General features: G+C 35.5%; 2 protein-coding genes across 3 annotated transcripts; both read left to right on the top strand.

The window, feature by feature from the left end:
- Positions 1-3,111: 3,111 nt before the first annotated feature.
- Positions 3,112-10,223, top strand: LOC113741080 (cytosolic sulfotransferase 12-like). Of its 2 annotated transcripts, none has more exons than XM_027268565.2 (3): positions 3,112-3,680; positions 7,261-7,316; positions 8,989-10,223. In XM_027268565.2, the coding sequence occupies exon 3, from the start codon at positions 9,015-9,017 to the stop codon at positions 10,071-10,073; it is 1,059 nt and encodes a 352-aa protein (XP_027124366.1). In that variant the 5' UTR covers positions 3,112-3,680; positions 7,261-7,316; positions 8,989-9,014; the 3' UTR covers positions 10,074-10,223. The 2 variants fall into 2 exon arrangements, with proteins under 2 accessions (XP_027124366.1, XP_071904070.1); XM_072047969.1 differs by having other exon boundaries at positions 3,119-3,680; positions 9,097-10,223.
- On the top strand, positions 3,348-3,830 carry LOC113741081 (cytosolic sulfotransferase 13). The gene has a single exon (XM_027268566.1). It carries the CDS (start codon positions 3,348-3,350, stop codon positions 3,828-3,830), a length of 483 nt encoding a protein of 160 aa, XP_027124367.1.
- Positions 10,224-24,410: the final 14,187 nt, after the last annotated feature.

The raw sequence follows: 24,410 nt of genomic DNA, 5'->3' as shown, positions 1-24,410 counted from the left end.
CCCTTGGAGAAGCCTTGTCTTTTCCGAAAGGTTTTAGAACAACATCAAGCTCTTCTAGTCTATTATGCTGAAGCAAATCTGCAGACAATTCTAGGAGCCCTTCTAGTGCCTCTGCCCTCTGCCGGAAAGATTTGACATCCAAAGTTTCCTTTGCTGGTGTTGTTGGGGCTTCCTCCTCTGCTACAGGAGAATTCATTATTGCTGGTTCTGAAGAATCTAACTTTGGAGCTGGAGTGAAGTGATTGGTCGGAGCTTTCACGTCCACTTCTTTAGTGTTTGCATTATCTGAGAGGTTTGATTTTAAACTCAGAGTCTCAGAGCAACCAGGAGATTTTGGTGCAGTGGCTAGGTTTTTAATATCAACATCATCTGTCACCACATTTATTAGCTTCCCCACATCTAAGTTTCTATCCAGTGTATCAATCACTGGTTGATCACTTCCAACTCGGAAGCTGCTATGCCGAATGACGTGAATCACATCATCAAAAGTTGGTGGAAGATGATTACCAGTTGTTTTTTCGATAATGACATTTTGCTGAACCGTTCCCATATCTGATAGCAAATTTTTTTGGCTGGATGGCACAGGATAGATACCAAGAGTAGTGCTCTCAGGTACCGAAAGTTGGAGTTCCTCAGATAAAACATCAATTCTTCATCAGTGGGATCAAATTTACATCCAACAGGGACTTCAATACGGGCTCTTTTTCCTCCACTATCGTCGTTTCCAAGGGCTGAAGCTGCTGATGGTTTCTCTATTTTTAGCAAGCCACGCAGTCGGCCGAATGCAAGCAATGGCCGATAGGGCTATTCTTTCCTTTCCCTTTCCAAGCCTCTCGAAGAACAGAAAGGTAGTAACTGTAGAATAGTAACCCAAGTAGTTGCAGGCACTGGTTGGCTCAGGAACCTTTAAATCCTTCTTCTCCAATCAGGCCGTAGGAGATACTTTAGTGTGTCAGGAATCAAGACCACCCGCATGTTGTAATCTTTCACGTTGATGATTTCAATGGACTTGAGAGCTTAAAACTTTACTAGCTTCTTTTCCTCATCTAGCTCCTCAATTATCTCCTTTGCAGATCTCTGTTTTTCATTTTTTTCTTTATATTTTTTTTCTCCAATTTCTATGAGCCCCTCATGGGATCTTGTGTCTCCACTAAGGAAGCATCAGCTCCAGCCTCGATGTAACGATGAGCACGATAAATTGCATCCGAGAGACCGTGTGCTTCTGATGTAGCACGTGCATCTCCAAGAAGAACCAGTGCTTTTGCAAATAGTATTGAGAAATTGTGATGAGTCCTAATGTCTTCAAATCCAGATGCCGTCCCTTTTTTGTAATCATCTCTAATCTGTTTCGCTGGTAAATTGTAAAAGATTAAACTAGTGTGACAATTATACCCCTGTTGGTCCACGCAAATTGAGTAAAAGTCCTACATTGGAAGTAAAAAACTAGTTGAAGGACTAAATTGGTTAAAATATTTCATTAAGGACGAAATTGATTTAAGTGAAAATGTTTAGGGACCAAATTGGCGAAATTTCCATTAAAGAATGGCAACATTAACACTAATTTATTCCCTTCTTTAAAAAATGGGATAATTTCAGAAACCTCCCTTGAGATTTTTGATAATTTCACTTAGTTCCCCTGAGGTTTCAATAATTGCATAAACCTCCTTTGGTCCAATCAAATGACTAAAATGTTCTCCACTTAATAGTTAATTTATAAAGGGACATTTAAAGCCGAAAAATATTTCTTATTATTTTACTTGTCATTTCCTAATCTCAAAAAGCAATTTCCATCAATTTTCTAATTTTCATCTCTTCCTCCCTCCCTCCCTCTTTCTATCATATTCTTCTCTCTTTTTCTCCTACAACCACTTCTCCCTCCCACCAGATGTCTCACTCCATTGTTACCAACCATACCACTATCAATTTTTTACCATCTCCAAAATTTATTTGTATTTTTTGTTTTCCTATCTCTTTCTTACCATAAAAATTTTAGACCCTTTCTTTTTTTTTTTTTCCAATAGTTTTACTCTTTACAAATGTTAGCTAGTTGAAGTTACCAAATTAACAAGGTGTAGATTGTGGATTTTATTGTCAAACTAGGGGAAGATGAAAAAGGTGGCAGTGATATGAGGAAAAAAATAAAATTGAGAGTTGGAACATAAAGAAGTGACTATTATGTTTGTTAATAAAAAAAGTCTAGCAATTACTCATTGGTTCTCTTTTTTATTTACCTATTGATTGTGGTTTTATTATAAAGGTAGAATTTTGTCTCTATTTCTAAGAGTGCTAGAGCAATGATGAATTATATCTTAGGGACATGGGGGCATTTCGTAGTTTAGTATTCGTAGTGGTGGTAGTGAGTTGCATTAGACAAAATTTAGCAAATAATAAATTTTGAGATGAGTTGGAGTATCTGGAATTTGTTTGTTTTAGTTAGTATGACACGTACAAGAAATTAAAGATTAAAACCTTGTTTTGTTTTGTCTTGTTCTCTGAAGAAGGGTATTTTAGGATATTTGTGAAAAATTATAGGCTATTGTGTCTATATTGTTACATAAATCTTAAAAGTAAGAGAGGTAGGTGTAATTTTTGAAACTTGAAGGGAGCTCTTTGCAATTGCTGGAAACCTCAAGGGAGGTTTTTGAAATTATCCCTTAAAAAATTATACTAACACATAAAAAGAAGAAGAAGAATGGAGAAGAACCTTCAATTTAATAACACCATAGATACTTTACCTAGCCCACCAAACAAACTGTATCTGTTTCACGAGATTGAGGCACATTCATTCTTCTCCACATGTTCACATGCGCTGTCTTTTGAAAATTTTAATCATATCTAAAAACAGCATAAAAGATTTTTAATTACAGCCTAAAATCGTGGTGGGCTGGACGAAATCTCGAAGTCTATGCTGTTCCTTGTAGTAAGTTTTAACATTTGCACCACATTCTGGATAGCATTATTGATTCTCATATTTTTCTAATTATAGATAAAAAGGAAAGACAATTTTTTTGTGACTAAAACTTCATCAGGAGTGTTCTAATACGATACGAAAGACATCACTTCTGACAAAGTCTACTTCCCACAAAGTTGTACTCTTATCCATACGGAAATTACTTCAATCAAGGTTTCAATCAAGGTTAAGGTTTAATATGCAGGCTAGTTCCTTTTCTGGACTTGTTTAATTTGAAAAAGTCATCTTCTGGTTAGACAGAGTACACGAATTTCTAACTAGTTAATGTTCTTGCCTCTGCACACACATATATATATGTGCAAGTCCATAAGCAACAAGCAGATGCCGTTGCATGCTTCAGAACTCGGTTGTTCTTCTCATGTCATACACCCAAACCATGTCATCACCTGTGCCTTCTGACCTTCATGAACTCCCAAAGGTGGAGAACTGGTGGGGATTTGCTATTCTTTTCCGGTGGGAGGGCTTCTGGTATAGACCTCATACACTAGAAGCAGCCATAGCTGCTAAATCAAGTTTCCAAGCTGAAGATGATCATGTGGTGCTAGCATCTCAACCCAAGGCAGGAACTGCCTGGCTTAAAAGCCTTGTTTTCTGCATTATAAATAGCAATGCCATGTATCAGGATGATCCTTTGGCAAAAACATTTCCACATGACCTGATTCCTTCTATCTGGAGTCCAATCATCAATTCATCAAGCAGTCCACCAAAGGTATATCACGTTCACAGACCTTACAGAATGCTACCTGATTCCATCAAAAAAATCAAGGTGTACGATTGTATATATTACTCGAGATCCCAAGGATGTGCTGGCGTCATTATGACACTTGTGCAAGCATCCTTTTACAAGTATGTGCAGTAGGCATCCTTAATATTTCCATGCCTTAGGGACAGTATCCGTCCAAGCTAGAACCTTGAAATTTCTTGCTAGTGATTCCATCAAGACGCTCTTTCATCTCTGGTAGAGGTGATTTGTCCAATCCCCTTCACTACAGAATTGGGCAAATCACCTCTCACCAGGGATGGAAAGTCTTGATGGAATCACTAGCAAGAAATTTCCAGGTTTTGGCTTGGACAGATACTATCCCTAAGGCATGGAAATATTAAGGATGCCTACTGCACATACTTGTAAAAGGATGGGTTTGCTTGTTTGTACAATTTCGACCCAACTTGGTGATTGAAACAGCTTCTCTATGGTCCAAAGAACACACTCATGGGTTTTAATTAGACCAAAAAATATCAAGAAAATTAAAATTCAAAGCTTGTGTTTTCGGATTTGATTAATGTCCAAGTCCGACTTATCTGGTTAATTTCATGCATTAATAAGATTTTCAAATAAGTTTTTTGAACCGTTCTCAACATTTCTATCCTTTTTATTGTGGTTTGGTTGCAAGTAATCAAAGTTCCTTGATTTTAGGCTTAGGGTCTATGTTTCAATTGAGACGATTTGATTCCTTACTTTTATCTGTTGATAAGCAGAAATTGATGCTGTAACTGTCATTCTCATATTCATTAGAGTAAATTTTATCAAAAAAAAAAAAAAAAAATTGTTCCAAAACTTTCTAGAATGAATTCCAACACTTTTCTGACGTCCTTTTCCGAAATCAACATGGGCAGACCACCCGAATATAGGTCGGGTTCGGTTGTTTGTTGTGCTGGACCAGCTACCTAGATCCGTTCTTCTATGTTGGGCCAAGCCGCACCTTCTCTCTAATTTACATGTTTTGTTTTCTTTATCTATTTTAATAATTTTTGAACAATATATATACACATATACACTATATGTGTGTGCGGGTATGTGTGCTGTTTTCCCAAAAATTCAAGAATTTGAAACTATGTCAACTAATTTGATTTGATATCTAATAAACACGGCCACATTTTGGATATTTTCTTGGGATAATTTTGGAAACCTCCCCTGAGGTTTCTAATAATTTCACTTGGCTCCCTTAAGGTTTTAAAAATTACACCTACCTCCTTTGCCCATTTAAAATGATAATACTAACCTTAATATTTTAATAAAACTCTCTTGTTGCCATGTTTATACAAAGGATGGATTTTATAATTTTTTTTCCTTTTTCCTTCTTGTTCATTTCTTTAATATTTCAATAGAAGTATAGAAGAACTATCAATGTTATCCCAAGTATCTATCTAGATCAAACTTAAACTAATAATATTTTTTGATAACTTTTAATGTCACCCAATTTTTTAGTAGCTCTTTTTTAGTATCAAAATCCAGAATAATTAAAAACAAATGGCCCAAAATCTCTGCCAAACTGTGGTAGTTCCATCACTAAACTAGTCCATAAATTTTTATTAAAAATATAGTCCATAAACTTAAAAAAAAAAGATAGCACTTTTTCCTCTATCTTAAAAAGAATCTATATCCCCAATAAAACACTATAAAAAATAGCCTATTATAGCAAAAGATTTATTGTTATAGTTGATTATCAAATAACAAATATTGGCATGAAATACTTGAGACTCTTTTTCTCTTATAATTGTGCCACATTATTTTATAATTGTTTAGAAGAGCAAATTAAACTTTATAAGATAAGGGCATTTTAGGGCATTCATTAAATTTTTTTACCCTATTTTAAGGTTTGGTTACCGAAGTGTCAAATTAAGGCAGAAAAATGTAATTTTTAAAACTTCAAGGGAACTAAAAAGAAATTATCCCTGCAATTTTCTTTTCTAGTATTTTCTAGTTTTAAAGTTTTCCATTCATGTAACTTGGTCAAAAGGTCCCTACTAATTTCCCATTTGCTAATTTGAGCCCCTAATTTCATTTGCTATTTAATTTCTAAACTTCCTAAACATTTTAGTTCTACCCCAAACTTTTTCTAATTTTTGCTATTAAGTCCCCAACATATCTTTAACTTTAAAATTATGATTTTTTTTGTTTTCCTCAATTGCTATATTACCTTTATATATGCAACGAAAAACACACCCTATCTCTGTAGCACATTTTCCCCTTTTTTCACGTCAATTTCTCCTTGCATGTGCTTTAGTACGTGGCCAAAAACATGTAATAAGAAATTAAAAGCTATTTTAATTGCAAACATTTAGTTTAAATTTACCAGCTTAATTTTAATTTCAAAACCATGAATGCTTTTCCAAATGTTTATATTATATAAACAAAAACATAGTTAGGTACTCACATATATTATTGGATAAAAAAGAATGGTTAATATAGTCCAATAAGTCCAGTGAGTTAGCCATGGTCCAAACTTTTCAAGCCCGTCTATCTCTCGAAAATTGAAAAAGAAATTAGAAAATGACAAAAAAAAAGAGAAGGAAAGAGAAAAAATGAAAAACAGAAACAATGTAGTTATAGATGTATTGATATACAAATGCACAAATGTAAAAAGGGATAATTTCAAAAACGTTGCTTGAGGTTTTTAACAATTTCACCTAATTCCTTGAGATTTGAAAAATTTCACGTACCTCTCCTGAATTTACCATTTTGGTAACAAAACTATTTAATGGTCAAAATGTTGAATGAATAACACAAAATGTCCTCATGAAATTGTGAAATTCATTTTTCCATCTTATAAAATTATTTAAAACTATGGAATATGCACAAAATTTCAAACTTATTTTTAACCCTCATCTCTATTATTTTAAACCTTTCCTGTTACCATATCTTAAATTAGTACCATTAAAACCATGACCATTACAATCATCGATCCCTAAATTTTAAAACCTCAGTTGAAATTAAAAAAAAAACACTATTAAACTCAAAAATTTACAATAATTGCATTAATACAACATTTTATCCCTCAAATGTTGAAGTACCAGTATTAGCCCTAACCTTTTAAAACCCAACTTACATCTTCTTCTATTCATGTCTAGATCCTCCAAGTAAAGCTAAAATTAATTTATAATATGTTATAATTGCATTTAGGACATAATTGATTACTCCACGAGTGAATTTTATTTTTGTTTTCATTAAATATCTAATTGTATGATGCATTCATATAAACAAGATTAGGACTAGATTGCTTAATTGCATGAAAGATATTAATATGTTAAGGCTATTATGGTCATTTTGTAGGGACAAGCGAGGTAAGTGTAATATTGAAAAACTTAAGAATACTAGGTAAAATTGTTAGAAACTTCGAGGGATGTTTTTGAAATTATCCCATGTAAAAATATAGAGCTAGAGGCTTGTTACAAATGTAGGGCATGAAGCTTGGCCACCTGTCTTGATCTTGCAACTCTAAATCTTCTAAACAGTTTCACATTTCAATTCGAACTTCTCTTCCTTTCACCTGTTATCCTTTTGCAATTAGGAGAAGAAGAAGGCCAGGAGTCAGAAAGATGGAGAACCAAGGAGTTAATCAAACAGGTGACTTTACAATCTTTCTTTAAAATTAAGCATGCTTCCTGTAAATTTATGGCGCTTATATATTCATGTTATTGAGTGTTAAGCGCTGAATCTTTTTATTATTCCTGCAAGTAGGATGCATGTAGAGGCGCCATCTAAATCCATTTAATGATCCATGCATATCCACCTCATTTAAATAGTTTTGGATCACTAAAAAAAATTTAAGTGAATACTAATGAATATCCATATAATTCTATCCTTATGAGTTTTGACTGGTTTTAAGTTGCTAATCCCTTTATAAAATAATGACCTTAAAAAATGACAAGATCCAAATAGCTTGATATTCATCACCCATTAAAGTCCATTCGATTTACTATTTGGATTTACGTGGATTAAATCACTTAAATCATGAATCACAAATATGGACCATTAATGATCCATATCACCCTTTTGGAATGCTCCAGATACATGAGTTGGAGTAGTTGATAAAATCAAGCCAAATGTTCTCCAGACACATGAGTTGGAGTGGTTGATAAAATCAAGCTAAATGTTCTAGTACTGTAGCTAGTACATTAAAAACTAGATCATAAGCATGCGACTGAGCCGTTAATGTGTTACTGACTTTAATACACAAATGCTGTATCTCACAATCTTTATGTGTTCATGGATGCTATATGAAAACAAAGACCTATCACTTGTGATGATCATAATTCATTGGTGAGACATATTTCTGTTTGGTTTGAAACTGATTAATTAGTAAAATATTGTGGGCGGGTCCTCAAGTGACTTTTAAAAATTCATTTAGTTTCTTATTTTTAAAAAATTATTTTGTTGTGTTCTCGACTTATTTTGATATCTTTATTTAGATATTTTAGGCCCAAAAATGTTGGAAATCCAAAACAAGTCTTGAGCTACTTTTAGATTGTGATTTTGACCTATTTTTTTTGAGCCAAAAAAAATATCCATTAGATTTTAACATAAATACTAAACTACCTAAACGTTTGATAACTTTTTTTGCCATATGTTTCTCTCCATCTTCCTCCGATTCTCATCCTACTTCTAAATATGTCTTTGATCCCCAATTTGGTCATGCTATTTTCAAAGATGGCTTTTCAACCTTTTCCGAGAACACCAGTGCATTCATCGAAATAGCTTTTATAATAGTAAATGAGAGCACGAGCTATTATGAATGATTCAATTTTTAAAACTCAATTTTACAAAATTAAAATCATTTAAGAACAGGCCCTATGTATTGGTAAGTTTAATTTAGTTTTTTTTTTAGTGTAAACAGGGAGGAGGTATAATTAAAGAAACGAGGAGGAGGAAGGGATATTTGAATCCAGAATCTCAAGAACTTTTGTATTGGTTAGTTTAAAGATATTGATAAGTAAACCTTAACCAAAGCATTCAGTAGGGGCCATCATTTAGCCAAAAAAGAAGGGAAAAGAGCAAAAACAGAATAACAAAAATGTTTGGGCTAAGTCCATCATTTAGCAAACAGGTGTAAAGTTGATATTATCATCATACATTTTACTTTTGCCTCCTAAATATTTCAAAAATCTTATTCATTTACAAAAATAAACTTCTTAACTCAACAACTACTTTGATATTTAGTCTTTACCCTACAAACTTACGAATATGGTTTTCTAATGGTATTATTATTATCAATTTCATGTTTGCCTCCCAAAACTAGAAATGCTGGTTGTGTCATTAGTCTAAATGTACAAAATTCACCGGTATCTCTTGCATTTGGTAACAAATGAGCTCAACGACCAAATTACATCATCGACCTTGTCTCCAGGCCATGCAAAAGACGAACTGCCAAAGGTGGAAAAATGGTGGGGGTTTGTTGATCTTTATGAGTACGATGGCTTTTGGTACAGAAATGATTGGTTGGAAGGAGCCATAGCTGCTAAATCAAATTTGCAGGCTCAAGACAATGATGTTTTGCTTTCATCTCAACCAAAATCAGGGACTACCTGGCTTAAAGCTCTTATGGTCTCCATTATGGGCAGTCATGCTGCTCAGACTTTCAACAATATCAATGATGCCAAGGATCAGTATGACCTTTTGGAAGAAAATTTTCCTCACGACTTGATTCCATCTCTGGAGTCACTATGGCACTGGGAAATTTTTTCGAACCCATTAAGAGCATCAGAAAACCCAATACAATGCCCAACTTTAAAAGGTCAACCAAGATTACATCAAACTCATGTACCTTATTCAATGTTGTCTGAATCGGTCAAAAACTCAGGTTGTAAGATTGTATACATTACTCGAGATCCCAAAGATGTACTGGTGTCACTATGGCACTTCCTCAATGCAGCTAAGAAACCCGAGGTGCCGCCATATTCTATGGAAGATGCCTTTGATAGTTTCCGTAAAGGAGTTCACGCCTCTGGACCTTTCCATGATCATGTTCTTGGCTACTGGAAAGAAAGCTTAGCCAGGCCTGATAAGATACTCTTTCTGAGGTACGAGGACATGAAAATGAACCCCAGAGGTGAAGTGACTAAGCTGGCTTCATTTCTTGGTCGCCCTTTTATTAATGATGATGAGGCTGATAGGATTATATCGAGATGCAGTCTTGAAAGGCTCAAAAATATGCAGGTAAACAAGGAAGGATGTACATTCAATGGGATGCCTAGGAGTTCCTTCTTCAGGCGTGGTGTTGTTGGGGATTGGAAAAATCTCTTTACACCAGAAATGAAGGAACGTCTCGATGAAATCACTCGCAAGAAATTTCAAGGGTCTGGTTTGGATATATACTATCCTTAATCTAATCAAACTAGAAAGGCATGCAACACCAATTTCTCTTACATACATGAACCGCTGATGGTGCTTCTTTTTTTTTTTTTCTGTTTCAATTTGATGTTTTAATGTTCATTCCAAAGAAATTATTAATTGAATATCCTCAATTAGTACCAATTCATGGTTGACATGGAAATTAATGTCATTTTCCCGATCACATATACAAAGTATTGTAAGCATTGAGTATGATTCCGAAGGGATTTACGCAAGTGGTTTGGAAGGAAATCAACGACTTGAATAAAGCTATCTTTTCAGTATGATGTCAAAATCATTTTTCTTTTCAAATACCTTGTTGTATTAATGGTTATATTACCTATTTAAGATTTTGATGACTGTGTGTGAAAATTTATATAATGTAAAAGAAAGGGGGAAAAGTGTGAAATTGCAGTAGCAAATCCTTTGCAAAACAAAAACAAAAACAAAAAGAATAAAAGAAGGAGAAGAAGAAAGGAGGTCATAAGTTATCAACCCATTCATTTCTAAGTACAACTCTCGTCGAGCATTTGAATTAGTGATTGAGTTTTATTTTTTTCTATTTAATGTTAATATTGCAACAAGAAACTGTTACAGTGAAAACATTAAAAATAAAAAATCCGTTTGATGATTATAATTGATAATTAGACACTAGGGGAGTTACAGATGGCATTGCTATGTCCTCTTCTACTTGCAAGTAGGGAACTCTATGATAAAATTTTAGCTCAACATACTATGTAGTCAGATTATTATTTTGAGAAAAATGCTTTCCTCTAATTAACTTATATAAAGGCCAGTGATATATAGTTGTCCATAGTTTATATGAAATTTTGAATATTGTCTACTTCATAGCCCTTTTTTTAATTGTTGTATCTCGCTTGTGAAAATTTATGCATCGTACACAAAAGAATATCATTTGATAGAGAAAGTTTACAAAATATTATTTGAAAGTTTACAATTACAAATTACGCATTTGGGGTCAAGATTAGATGTAAAATCAAACAATACCATTGGAAATTATGACAAAATAAAGTATTTGGTTTGGACCAAGTTGTAACAAAAATAGCAAAAACTAACATTGCGGTATCCTTTTATGCCGAATACTGTAAAAAGTTCCCTAACTCATAGAAGTGTCAAAATAAATGACTTGGATAGGTTTGGACAGATCATAATTGGGTCAACCCATTTATAACCTCTCGCAATCCTTTTTGCCTGGTGCGGAAACTAGCAATAGCCTCTCGCGATCGGGAACAAACATTTTAAATTCAGGAAAAGCAAAAATCCCTGCTACTTACGTTACTCTGTTCCCAACCAATACTAATACTACTTTCCTACTAAAGAGAGATTCCCCAAATCGACAAAAGGTAAGCCAGTACAAAAGGAAACCGAATATCTTGGAAAAGGACTTCAATTTGAACCGGAAACTGCCTCGAGCGCCAAATCCCGATCTTTTCGGACTTGAGGCTGGACTTAGGCGCGGCTACTTGGAACAGGCCAAGAATCTTGATTAAACCACTATTTACTCCTTTTTTTGCCGTATCCCTACAACCAGTACCTCAACTAATACCAATGTACACTGGCTTCATATTCCCACAACCAGTACCAGTGTACATTGCCTAATATAAGAAAAATAAAAAAAAATGGCACAAATAATACAAAAATGATTAGATTTTCTTGAGGTACTTTCCATATTCTTGTCTTTTAGCCCGTATACACAATTTATTATGTAATAAAGCCAAAATGTCTTGGATATGTATAAGATTAATTTTATAAACTGACAGTATTTTATCAGTTTTGGATGAATGATAATTATATAAAATCTAAATTTGAAATCTAATTTTTGCACATGTATTATGAATTTAACGGTAATAGTACATATATTATCAACGTATAAAAAATTTATTCGATATGTATATACTTTTTATGGCAATTTACTAATGCATTCTAGTCGAGTACCAACCATATGTTTTGCAAAGGTACGATTTTACTTGGAAATGTTTGATAACTCTACCTAAAACTATTAGAAAGTATATATTAATGTTCGACTGTGGTATTTTTCACTTAAACTTACAATGATCTTTTAACTTCAAAAAAATCACTATTTTAGTTGTTATAACTATAACAAATTTTCATTGACTTGGATTTACCATCGTTGATTCTGGAACTCCACCCCTTTTGTGAACATGTACAATGTTAGGATTATGCACAATTACTTTCCAAACCAAAAATAAAACTTTAGAAGTCCAAGAGTAAGCAAGATCGAACTATTTTAGGTAGGTATATGTTTTTCTGAGAATCGTAATCACATTTTAAAATCTAACTCTAGTTTAAGGGGGTTTGATATTTGCACAATACCACCAATTGGTATGTTTATTTCAAGATCTAATGTAAAACTAAACAAGATTGGTGTTGTAAAGCGTGACCAATATAAAAACTTTTCCTCACACCAATTTGCTTTTCCGAAAGTAACAATATGCTAGCAGTTTAAGTGTTTAACTTGATCCTATAAAATGTTCATCACCTCATATAATAAACAGAGATACCGCAAACAATTTACCTGATCCCATTTCGATAATTTTTAAAAGTTTCAGTATTTTAACAAAATTTTGTAAACCTCATTCATATAATCAAACATGAAAGGCAAATGAATAAATATTATCAGTATATATATAAGAGATATAGTAATGTTCCATACCTCCAGTTTGATTAGGTTAAGGATAGTATCCATTCAAACTAGATCTTGGAAGCCTGACATGAAACTTTTTCTGGAGAGAAAGCTTGGCTAGGCCTGAAAAGGCTTGTTATGGTACTTTCCGTAACACAGCTAGGAAAATCCAGTGGTCGAACATGATCATGGAAGGTCCAAGGACATAATTTCCTTTGCAGAAATTGTTGTAGGCATCTTCCATATGGATTGGGTTCCTCCTGGGTTTTCCTATCTGCATTTGGAAGCGCCAAAGCGACACCAGGACATCTCTGAGATCTCGGGTTATATGTAGACAATATTACACCCTAAGGTTTTGATGGACTCAGGCAACTTCCGTAGGGTCTGTGGGTGCATTGAAAATTGGGCTCCGGAGGGATGGAATCATGTTGTGGGAAAATTTTTCTGCCAAAGGATCATATAAATCCTTGGGACAAAGTCAATGACATGATTTGGTTTTCTGATTGGATAAAAATTGATGCAACTGCTAAGTCGTTTGACGAGGTTTAAACCTACGCTCTAAATTTTAACCTAATTCCCTCGTTCACTGCTAGTATACAGATCGTAGTTCGTAGTACTAGGGAGTTAGGATCGATCCCACGAGAATCACTATCAACTACTAAGGTTTTTTCGCTCACTCTATTATCTAAACTAATCAAGAATTTTAACTAAGTAAAACCACCAAAATGCTAAAACTAATGCAAGGAAAATTAACAACTTGGTGAATCTCAATTAAACACAAATATCCTAGGTGTTGAATTCAAAGTCTTGAATTCTTCAAGCCTTAATTGTTGACCTTTCTAAGGCCAACAATTGTTGAATTTGGTGGCCTAATGTCTATCCCACATCGGTGGGATTATTGGAAGAACCTTAGCTTGAGAGCTATAAATAGCTCTCAAGTCCTTCCAATTAAATTGTACCAAAAGGAAAAGAAAACAAAAGAATTACACCAAAAAGGATTTTGTAATTCTTTGTATTCTTTCTTCTCTCCCAAAATTTATAAAAGCGGGTTGCTTGAGTGGTGCTCGGAGAGTAGGCAAAATTGGCCGAACTCCGTTATCAATTTTCGGGTGCGTTCTTTCCTTATCTCTTTTATTTGTTCCGCATTTATTTATTAGTTTCTTTTCTATTGTAGTATAGTATTCAATATATTTGTCTATATTTGTCGGGTATATTTGTAGTATATTATACGGTTCATTTGGGTGTATTTTTCTTATTCGTGTGTACGTATTATTTATGTATACACGGGTATATTGTGATAATACACCGTGCACGTAAGTTCTGTCTAGGAGACTGGGTTTTAAGTGGGACCGCTTGTGACCCCTCCAGCCTTTCCTGGGAATTTACTTGGAATGGTAATTCTGTCTAAGGAAATTGTTTCGACGATCTTTCCTGGGAATTACTGAATCGGTTTAATCACTAGTTGTATTTTTGAGTGGGAAATTACCCGATTTCCCCAACAAGTGGTATCAGAGCCGAAGGTTCGTCCTTTGGCTTGTCTGTAGTTTGTTATATTGAATACTATCATTTGAGTCTGTAATGGCATCTGACAATTCCACGTCAAGAATTGTATCTGGGGCATCGGCTTCCTCGTCCACATGGTCGAGAATTCCAATGTCAAGTTTAAAGGTGGCAGTGGAGACATTTGACGGTACTGGCCATTTCGGCATATGGCAAGGCGAAGTCATGGACTCCCTTTTCCAACAGGGTCTTGACATTGCCATTGAAGAAAAGAAACCAGATGACATAGAAGAGAAGGAGTGGAGTACCATAAATCGGTTGGCATGCGGAACTATTCGATCGTGTTTGTCCAAAGAGCAAAAATATACTTTCAAGAATGAGACTTCTGCATGGAAATTGTGGAGGCCATTGGAGGGAAAATTTCTGAAGAAGAGTGGTCAGAATAAACTCCTAATGAAGAAAAGATTGTTCCGTTTCGATTACCAACCAGGTACTACTATGAATGAACACATCACTATGTTTAATCAATTAGTAGCAGACCTGTTTAATTTAGATGTAAATTTTGAAGATGAAGATTTGGCTTTGATGTTGTTATCATCCCTTCCTGATGAATTTGAACATTTGGAAACTACGTTACTTCATGGGAAGGAAAATGTGTCTTTAGATGCTGTATGTTCTGCTTTGTATAGTCGTGAATTGAGAAAGCAGGATAAAATGAAAAAGAAAGTAGCTGCAGCAGATGAAGCGTTAGTGGCAAGAGGTCGTCAACAAAGCCAATCAAAGGGGAGAAGAGGAAGGTCCAAATCGAAAAGCAGAGTTGCCAAAGATGAGTGTGCTTTCTGTCGTGAGAAAGGGCACTGGAAGAAAGACTGTCCAAAGTTGAAGAAAAAAGGGAAAGCTCCGCAAGACGTAAATATTGCAGAATGCAAAAGTGATGCGGAATCAGATTTCTCTTTGGCTGTATCACCTTTAACATCCCATCCAGATGAATGGATTTTGGATTCAGCTTGTACCTACCATATGACTCCCATGCGGGAGTGGTTCTTTGAATTTGAAGAATTTGAAGGTGGAGTTGTGTACATGGGAAATGACAATCCATGTAAAACAGTTGGGATAGGTTCAATCAAGCTGCGTAATCATGATGGATCCACCAGAATCCTGAAAGATGTTCGGTACGTGCCGAATTTGAAAAGGAATCTCATCTCCTTGGGACTCTTGGAGTCAAAAGGCTTGGAAGTGAAGATGCGAGATGGAATTCTTAAAGTAACTTCGGGAGCACTTGTGATGTTGAAAGGTGTGAGAAAGAATAATCTGTATTACTACCAAGGTAGTACAGTTGTTGGGACAGCAGCAGCAGCAACATCTTCCAGTAGCAAGAAGGATGCGGAAGCAACAAAGTTGTGGCACATGCGATTGGGACATGCTGGTGAAAAATCCTTGCAAAATCTTGCCAAACAAGAATTATTGAAAGGTACGAAAGTTTGCAAATTAGAATTTTGTGAGCATTGCGTTCTGGGAAAACAAAGAAAAGTGAAATTTGGCACTGGTATCCATAATACCAAGGGTATTTTGGATTATGTGCACTCAGATGTGTGGGGACCTGTCAAGACTCCATCCCTTGGTGGCAGGTATTATTTTGTCACTTTTATTGATAATTTTTCCAGAAGAGTTTGGGTGTTTACTATGAAGAGTAAGGATGAGGTGCTAGAGATTTTCCTTAAATGGAAAGTTCAGGTTGAAAACCAGACGGGAAGAAAGATCAAGATTCTCCGAACAGACAACGGTGGAGAATATAAGAGTGATCCCTTCCAGAAGATATGCCAAGAATGTGGCATAGTTCGACACTTCACAGTTAGAAAAACACCGCAGCAGAATGGGGTGTCAGAACGTATGAACAAGACACTAGTGGAGAAAGTACGTTGCATGCTGTCTAATGCTGGGTTAGGCAGAAAGTTTTGGGCTGAGGCTGTGACATACGCTCAACATCTCGTCAATCGCTTGCCATCATCTGCAATCGGTGGCAAGACTCCATTAGAGGTATGGTCTGGAAAACCTGCAACAGATTATGATTCTTTGCGTATTTTTGGTTCTACTGCATATTATCATGTAAACGAATCAAAGTTGGATCCACGTGCAAAGAAAGCTCTCTTTATGGGCTTTAATGCTGGAGTTAAGGGATACCGTTTGTGGTGTCTAGAAGCAAAGAAGACCATTATCAGCAGGGATGTTACCTTTGATGAAACTGCCATGTTGAATAAGGTAACACAAGATGGAACCAGTGGTACTCCGCAACAGGTGGAGTGTACGCCGAAGCAGGTGGAGTTTGAGCAGATAATGGTGAGCCCAACAAACAGCACCTTCAGTGACTCTCCCATGACAGAAGAAGAGTCAGATGAGGAAGAGGTTTCAACCCAAGAACCTCAACAGCAGCAAGAGTCAATTGCCGTCAATAGGGCAAGACGAGAAATTCATAAACCTGCTCGTTTTGTTGACATGGTGGCCTATGCACTTCCAGTTGTTGATGATGTTCCATCCACATTTTCTGAAGCAGTTCGAAGTACAGAAGATGGTAGATGGAAAGATGCTATGGAAGAAGAGATGCAATCTCTTCAGAAGAACAATACGTGGAAGTTGACACAACTACCGAAGGGCAAGAAGGCAATTGGATGTAAATGGATATTTGCAAAGAAAGAAGGATTTCCTGACAAGATTGATGTTCGCTACAAGGCAAGATTGGTGGCTAAGGGCTACGCTCAGAAGGAGGGAGTTGATTATAATGAGGTATTTTCTCCAGTTGTTAAACATTCCTCTATTAGAATTTTGTTGGCCTTGGTAGCGCAGTTGAATTTGGAGCTAGCTCAACTTGATGTGAAGACCGCGTTCCTTCACGGTGACTTGAAGGAGGAAATCTATATGACTCAGCCAGATGGATTCAAAGTTGCTGGTAAAGAAAATTGGGTTTGTAAGCTGAGCAAATCGTTGTACGGATTGAAACAATCACCGAGACAATGGTACAAACGATTTGACCAGTTCATGATGGGTCAGAAGTACACAAGAAGCAAATACGATCACTGTGTGTATTTGAGCAAGCTACGAGATGATTCCTACATCTACTTACTCTTGTACGTTGATGATATGCTGATAGCATCAAAGAGCCAAGTTGAAATTGATAAATTGAAGGCTCAGTTGAGTAAAGAGTTCGAGATGAAGGATTTGGGAGAAGCCAAGAAGATTCTCGGCATGGAGATAAGTAGGGATAGAACGAGAGACAAGCTTTGTCTGACACAAAAGCAGTATTTGAAGAAAGTACTACAACGTTTTGGCATGAATGAAAATTCAAAACCTGTAAGTACTCCGCTTGCTCCTCATTTGAAACTTAATAGCCTATTATCTCCAAAGACGGATGAAGAGCGAGCATATATGGCGAAAGTCCCGTATGCTAATGCAGTTGGTAGCTTGATGTATGCAATGGTGTGTACGAGACCCGACATTTCACAGGCAGTTAGTGTGGTAAGCAGGTTTATGCATGATCCAGGCAAGGGTCATTGGCAAGCTGTGAAATGGATTCTACGGTATATCCAAAATACCGTAGATGTTGGATTAGTATTTGAGCAGGATAAATCACTTGGTCAATGTGTAGTTGGATATTGTGATTCTGACTATGCAGGTGATTTGGATAAGCGACGTTCTACGACTGGCTACTTGTTCACATTTGCCAAGGCGCCAGTTAGTTGGAAGTCTACTTTACAGTCAACGGTGGCTTTGTCAACAACGGAGGCAGAGTACATGGCGATTACAGAAGCTGTGAAGGAGGCAATTTGGCTTCAAGGATTGCTTGAAGACTTGGGAGTTGGTCAAAAACACATTGACGTGTTTTGTGACAGTCAGAGTGCTATTCACTTAGCAAAGAACCAGGTCTTGCACGCAAGAACGAAGCACATTGATGTTCGCTATCACTATGTGCGGGAAATTCTCGAAGAAGAGGAGATTATTCTCCAGAAGATTCGGACTACGGAGAATCCTGCAGATATGCTGACCAAGGTGGTAACAAGGTCCAAGTTTGAACATTGTTTAAACTTGGTCAATATCTTGCACATTTGAGTTGGCGCCTGACGGCGCAAATTTGGAAGCGCCACAAGGACCGTTTGATTTTTTGTTTGAGGGAGAAGATTTGTATTTTTTGGGTGGGATTAGAAATTATGCCAAGGTGGAGATTTGTTGAATTCAAAGTCTTGAATTCTTCAAGCCTTAATTGTTGACCTTTCTAAGGCCAACAATTGTTGAATTTGGTGGCCTAATGTCTATCCCACATCGGTGGGATTATTGGAAGAACCTTAGCTTGAGAGCTATAAATAGCTCTCAAGTCCTTCCAATTAAATTGTACCAAAAGGAAAAGAAAACAAAAGAATTACACCAAAAAGGATTTTGTAATTCTTTGTATTCTTTCTTCTCTCCCAAAATTTATAAAAGCGGGTCGCTTGAGTGGTGCTCGGAGAGTAGGCAAAATTGGCCGAACTCCGTTATCAATTTTCGGGTGCGTTCTTTCCTTATCTCTTTTATTTGTTCCGCATTTATTTATTAGTTTCTTTTCTATTGTAGTATAGTATTCAATATATTTGTCTATATTTGTCGGGTATATTTGTAGTATATTATACGGTTCATTTGGGTGTATTTTTCTTATTCGTGTGTACGTATTATTTATGTATACACGGGTATATTGTGATAATACACCGTGCACGTAAGTTCTGTCTAGGAGACTGGGTTTTAAGTGGGACCGCTTGTGACCCCTCCAGCCTTTCCTGGGAATTTACTTGGAATGGTAATTCTGTCTAAGGAAATTGTTTCGACGATCTTTCCTGGGAATTACTGAATCGATTTAATCACTAGTTGTATTTTTGAGTGGGAAATTACCCGATTTCCCCAACACTAGGGTCTAGAATCCACTAAATGTACCTAATTATGGATGAAATAGCCAATTATCACTCATGTTCTTGTCTTGCTAAGGATGCATTTCACTCAAACTATCGGAATTTGCTCTCGCCAATGAACCAAACTTGGCCAACACTATAGTTTCCCTTCTCTCATGGTGAAATCTAAAGTGAAACCTTAATCTAGATCGAGAAATGCCAAAAACATCTACCTAAGTGTACTACTACTTTCGTGTGCCTATTTCTTAGGTTCCATCTATTCCATTTCCATCATTGTTGACTACTCTCATAGATTAACAATAACTAGCATGGCTTGTAAATGGTGATCAAGCATTCACAAGTGTTGAAACAAGAATAAATGAACTAGCAAGTACAAGATATAGCAATAATCAACTTTATTTAACCATAATCAAGGCACAAATAGTTTCACTTACCCCTAGAACAAGAAGATTTAGCTAGATATAGTAGATTTAACAACAAACTTCATGTCTTCAATGTAACTAAACATTAGTGAAACAATAAAGAGAGTAAAGAGAAAGAAATTCTTATTCAAGTGAAGAAACAAGATTTTCAAATTTCATCATCTTCGTTACCATCAAAAATACATTGTTACATCAAGAGTTCTTCAAGCGTTTAGGAGGATTTGATTTGCCAACGGATCTTTTAGAACGAACCATTGACCTAGGGAGCTTGGAACATTCGCCAAAAAAAATTTCAAAAATTAAGAAAAGCACGTTCCTCAAAAGGAAATCATCACCAAGTAGCATGAATAATCCTAATAATATGCATTATACCCTCAAAACATTATAATCAAGATAACTCATGAGTTCCTTAATTATTCTAGAATTTGCATGTTAGAAATTGCATGTACCATTATACCATAAGGTCAGAATTCACAATAAGTTTCATATATCGAAAACTAAGCACTTATACATCATAAAAATGCTATTAAGGCCAACAAAAAGCATAATGAAACTTAACAAATTGCTCATGAAAATTACCTATTTATTAAAAAACTTAAGAAATGGCATTTTTCTTAATTCCCAACATTCCACCAACTCCAACCAAAGTGGGCAAATTAACATGTTTATGAAAGTTAAATGAGCTTAACCAAATATCAAAACAACAACGAGCTTCACCAAAAATTTATCAAGAATTTGTCCACAAATACAAGAAAGTTCAATATGGTGAAATTAGAATGAGCCAAATAACGTCAAAGAACATGCTTGGGATTTGTAGAGTACTGAAATGCAAAGCAATTAGTGCAAGAATTCCTAAAAATTAAGCTCCAAACAACGCCAAATTGAAGAAATGACAACCTAGAACCCTAATTTTCTTGACTCAATTCTCTAAAAATTGGTGTTTTCGATGAGTGATGATGCTAGAATGTTGTTCACAAGTTGTTTTTGAGTGATTGTGTGATGAATTTAAGGAGTTTATATGGTGGAAATTTGGAATTTGAGGAAGTAGGTTTGAAATGTGGAACTTGTTTGTGAGAAAGGAAGAAGAGAATGAAGAGAAAACCTGCAGTTTACCTTCTTAAAATTGCTGTTCGACGCGAAACCGCTGGCGAATTCTCTATGGTTACTACTGCAGCTTGTGGGCAGTGGCTAAAAGATTTTTTTTTTGTTGCCCTGGTGAAACCGTGCACGGTTACTTCCGTAGTTTCTATCCAGTGCGTTTGGAAAAGAATTTTAGTTGCCCTGGTGACACCGTGAATCGAATCCCTCGAGGGTTTCTCTGAGGGATTGTAGGCAGTGGCTCAGAATCAGTCTCTTTGTCCAACACTTAGAAAAAATATCCTCCAAATCAACTTCCTTTTGTTCAAACAAGGTCATTTTAACCCTTAACAATGCACTTACACTTCACTCACCATATTTAACTCAAGACACACATATACATGCATTATAAACTAGTATTAACATCAATTGTTCAAAATGCATGTAACGTCTAAAATGTATAATATAAACATGAAAACTCTCTCAATGCTTAATCTAAAAGCACAGACGGAATATTGGCCATGTTTGCGACTCTCCTTGATATTGTGACCTACAAAATAGATAAAACACAAATTACATTATGTAAATATGAAAACACACAAAAATATAAGAAAAATACTAAATTATTGGGTTGCCTCCCAACCAACGCTTTGTTTAAAGTTGGTAAACTCGACTTTTTACCATTCATTTTAAATGAAGAAATGAGTCTCCAAAGGAGTAAACTACCCCTTTCGGAACTATTTCACCTGCTAAACAAGCCTTCAATCCCTGTCCATTCACCTTAGATGGCTCACTTTTACCATTTGAAATCTCTACTGCTCCATAAGTAAAAACTCTTGTGATCTCAAATGGACCAGACCACCTAGATTTCAGTTTGCCCGTAAACAATCTAAAGCGTGAATTATAAAGTAGCACTTTTTTTCAAAAATTAACCGTTACGGCGACATCTCCAATGAAGTCTTAAAAGCCGTCCTGTAAACCCATAATGCATCATCTGATTTTCTCGCCTAATCCTTCCTCGATTTGTTCACCGTTTTCTCTAAAATGAGTTTAAACTCACGGTTGGCCAACTCCACTTGGCCATTTGCTTGAGAGTAGTAAGCAAGTGAAATTTATGCCTGCAACCATATTTAAACAATAAAGTGTCAAATTATTTATTACAAAAATACTTACTTTCATCGCTTATAATGGCTTTTGGAACTCCAAAACTGCAAAATATATTCTTTAATTTAAGTACAACTTTAGCATCATTAGTAGGTGATGCAACAGCTTCTACCATTTGGACACATAACCAACTGTTACAAGTATGTTATTATTATAAGAACTCGGAAAGGGCCCCATAAAGTCTATACCCCACACATCAAATACTTCTATACCTCCATATAAATAGTTAAAGGCATTTCATTCTTTCTAAAAATAATGTCAATTCTTTGACATTCATCACAACTTTTGACAAAATTTCTACCATTTTGGTACATAGTTGGTCAAGAAAAACTTGATCACCACACATTTGCCATTATTTTTTATGTATTAAAATGTCTATCGATTTCAAGACTATGATAATGCAATAAAATACCATGTACCTCTTCTTTGGATATACCCTTTTTTATTATCCCATCAGCACAGTGTTTGTAAAAGAATGGCTCCTCCTAGAAGTAATGCTTAGTATCATGAAGGAATTTCTTCCTTTGGTGATAGTTCATTTTCCTTGGAATTACTCCACTAACTACATAGTTAACTAAATCGGCATACCAAGACGACTTTTTGACTGCTAACAAGAATTCATCCGAGTACTCCTCCTTGATAGAAATTTGATCTTTCTGTGAGACATATTCAAGACAAGAACTATGGTTTGCCACTAGATTCTCTGATCCTTTCTTATCCCTGATTTCTATGTCAAATTCCTGCAATAATAAAATCCAACGAATTAGTCGTGATTTTGCATCCTTCTTGCTCAATAAGTATTTCAAAACTGCATGATCCATATAAATGATAACTTTAGATCCTACTAAATAAGATCTAAATTTATCTAATGCAAAAATAACTGTCAAGAGCTATTTTTTCTGTAGTTGCATAGTTGAGTTGCGCTTCATTGAGCAGTCGACTTGCATAATAGATAACATGCAACCTCCCTTCTCGCTTTTGACCAAGACATGCTCCTACAGCAAAGTCACTAGCATCATATATCAACTCAAATGGCAAGTTCCAATCAAGTGATGATATAATTGGTGCAGATATCAGATCTTTCTTCAACCTATTAAATGCTAACAAACATTCATCAGTAAAATTGAAAGGGACATTCTTACTGAATAAATCACATAAGGGCTTAGTTATTTTGGAGAAATCTTTAATGAATCGCCTATAGAACCCTACATGTCCAACAAAGCTCCGGATTCTCTTAATGTTGCTAGGTGGGGGTTTCTTTTCAATCACTTCAACCTTAACTTTATCAACCTCAATACCCTTGGGAGAAATTTTGTACCCTAAAATGATCCCTTCTCTTATCATGAAATGACACTTCTCCCAATTGAAAACAAGGTTTGTTTCTTCACATTTCTACAAAATTAGATCCAAATTATTAAGACAATTATCAAAAGTTGATCCAAAGACAGAAAAATTATCCATAAAAAGTTTCATAATTTTCTCAATATAATCTGAGAAAATCGCCATCATGCAACGTTGAAATGTAGTAGGGGCATTACATAATCCAAAAGGCATCCTGCTAAATGCGAATGTGTCATAGGGACAAGTGAATGTAGTCTTTTCTTGATCTTCAGAAGCAATGACTATCTAGCTATAACATGAGAAACCATCAAGAAAATAATAAAATTCATAACCCACTAATCTTTCCAAAATTTGATCAAGAAAAGGTAAGGAAAAATGATCTTTTTTGGTAGTAGAATTAAGCTTTCTATGATCTACACACACTCTCTATCCTACCACAAGTTAGAAGGAATCAATTCATCATTTTTACCATAAATTATGGTGATTCCACCTTTTTTTGACATAACATGTGTAAGATTTACCCATATGCTATTTGAAATAGGAAAAATTATACCTGCGTCCAACCATTTGAGAATTTCTAATCTTACTACCTCATTCATATTTGGATTTAGCCTTCTTTGACTCTCGATCACTGGTTTGTAATTTTCTTTCATCAAGATCCAGTGCATGCATATCGTGGGGCTAATACCTTTAATATCAGAGATGGTTCATCCTATAACCCTTAAATGTTTTCTCAAAACTCTAAGAAGCATCTCAAGTTGCTCCGCATTCAACTTAGCATTTACAATTATCGGCAATGTCTCATTCTCTCCAAGGAAAGCATACTTAAGGTGTTTTGGAAGCGGCTTGAGTTCCAACTTTGGCGCTTGTTCCTCTGATGGTGGTGGAAGTCTCTTATTAACTCCTAAACTCTCATATGAATTGCCTCTCTTGTAAGGTACTTAAACGTCTAAGTACTTGGCTATCTCTTCCATCTCTTCCTATTGCACACCCACGCCATTTGAATAAAAGTCAAGAGAATCATAGTCAAGGTTTACTCGACTTATCTCTTTGGTTAACTTTTCAATAATGCCAATAGTTGAACATGATCAGAATAAGAGGGATATTTTTCCATTTTCCTCAAGTCAAATTCAACCTCCTCTTCATCAATTTGAAATTTTAGTTTATCATGCTTAACATCAATGATTGTACCTGTAGTTGCCAAAAATAGTCTACCCAGAATAATAGGCATGTT

Source organism: Coffea arabica, chromosome 4e, assembly GCF_036785885.1.
Source record: "Coffea arabica cultivar ET-39 chromosome 4e, Coffea Arabica ET-39 HiFi, whole genome shotgun sequence".
Lineage (NCBI taxonomy): Eukaryota > Viridiplantae > Streptophyta > Magnoliopsida > Gentianales > Rubiaceae > Coffea > Coffea arabica.
This window is presented reverse-complemented; position numbering and strand designations above follow the sequence as displayed.

Coding starts and splice junctions, on each gene's coding strand:
- LOC113741080 (XM_027268565.2), top strand. CDS start 9,015: ATGTACAAAATTCACCGGTATCTCTTGCATTTGGTAACAAATGAGCTC.
- LOC113741081 (XM_027268566.1), top strand. CDS start 3,348: ATGTCATCACCTGTGCCTTCTGACCTTCATGAACTCCCAAAGGTGGAG.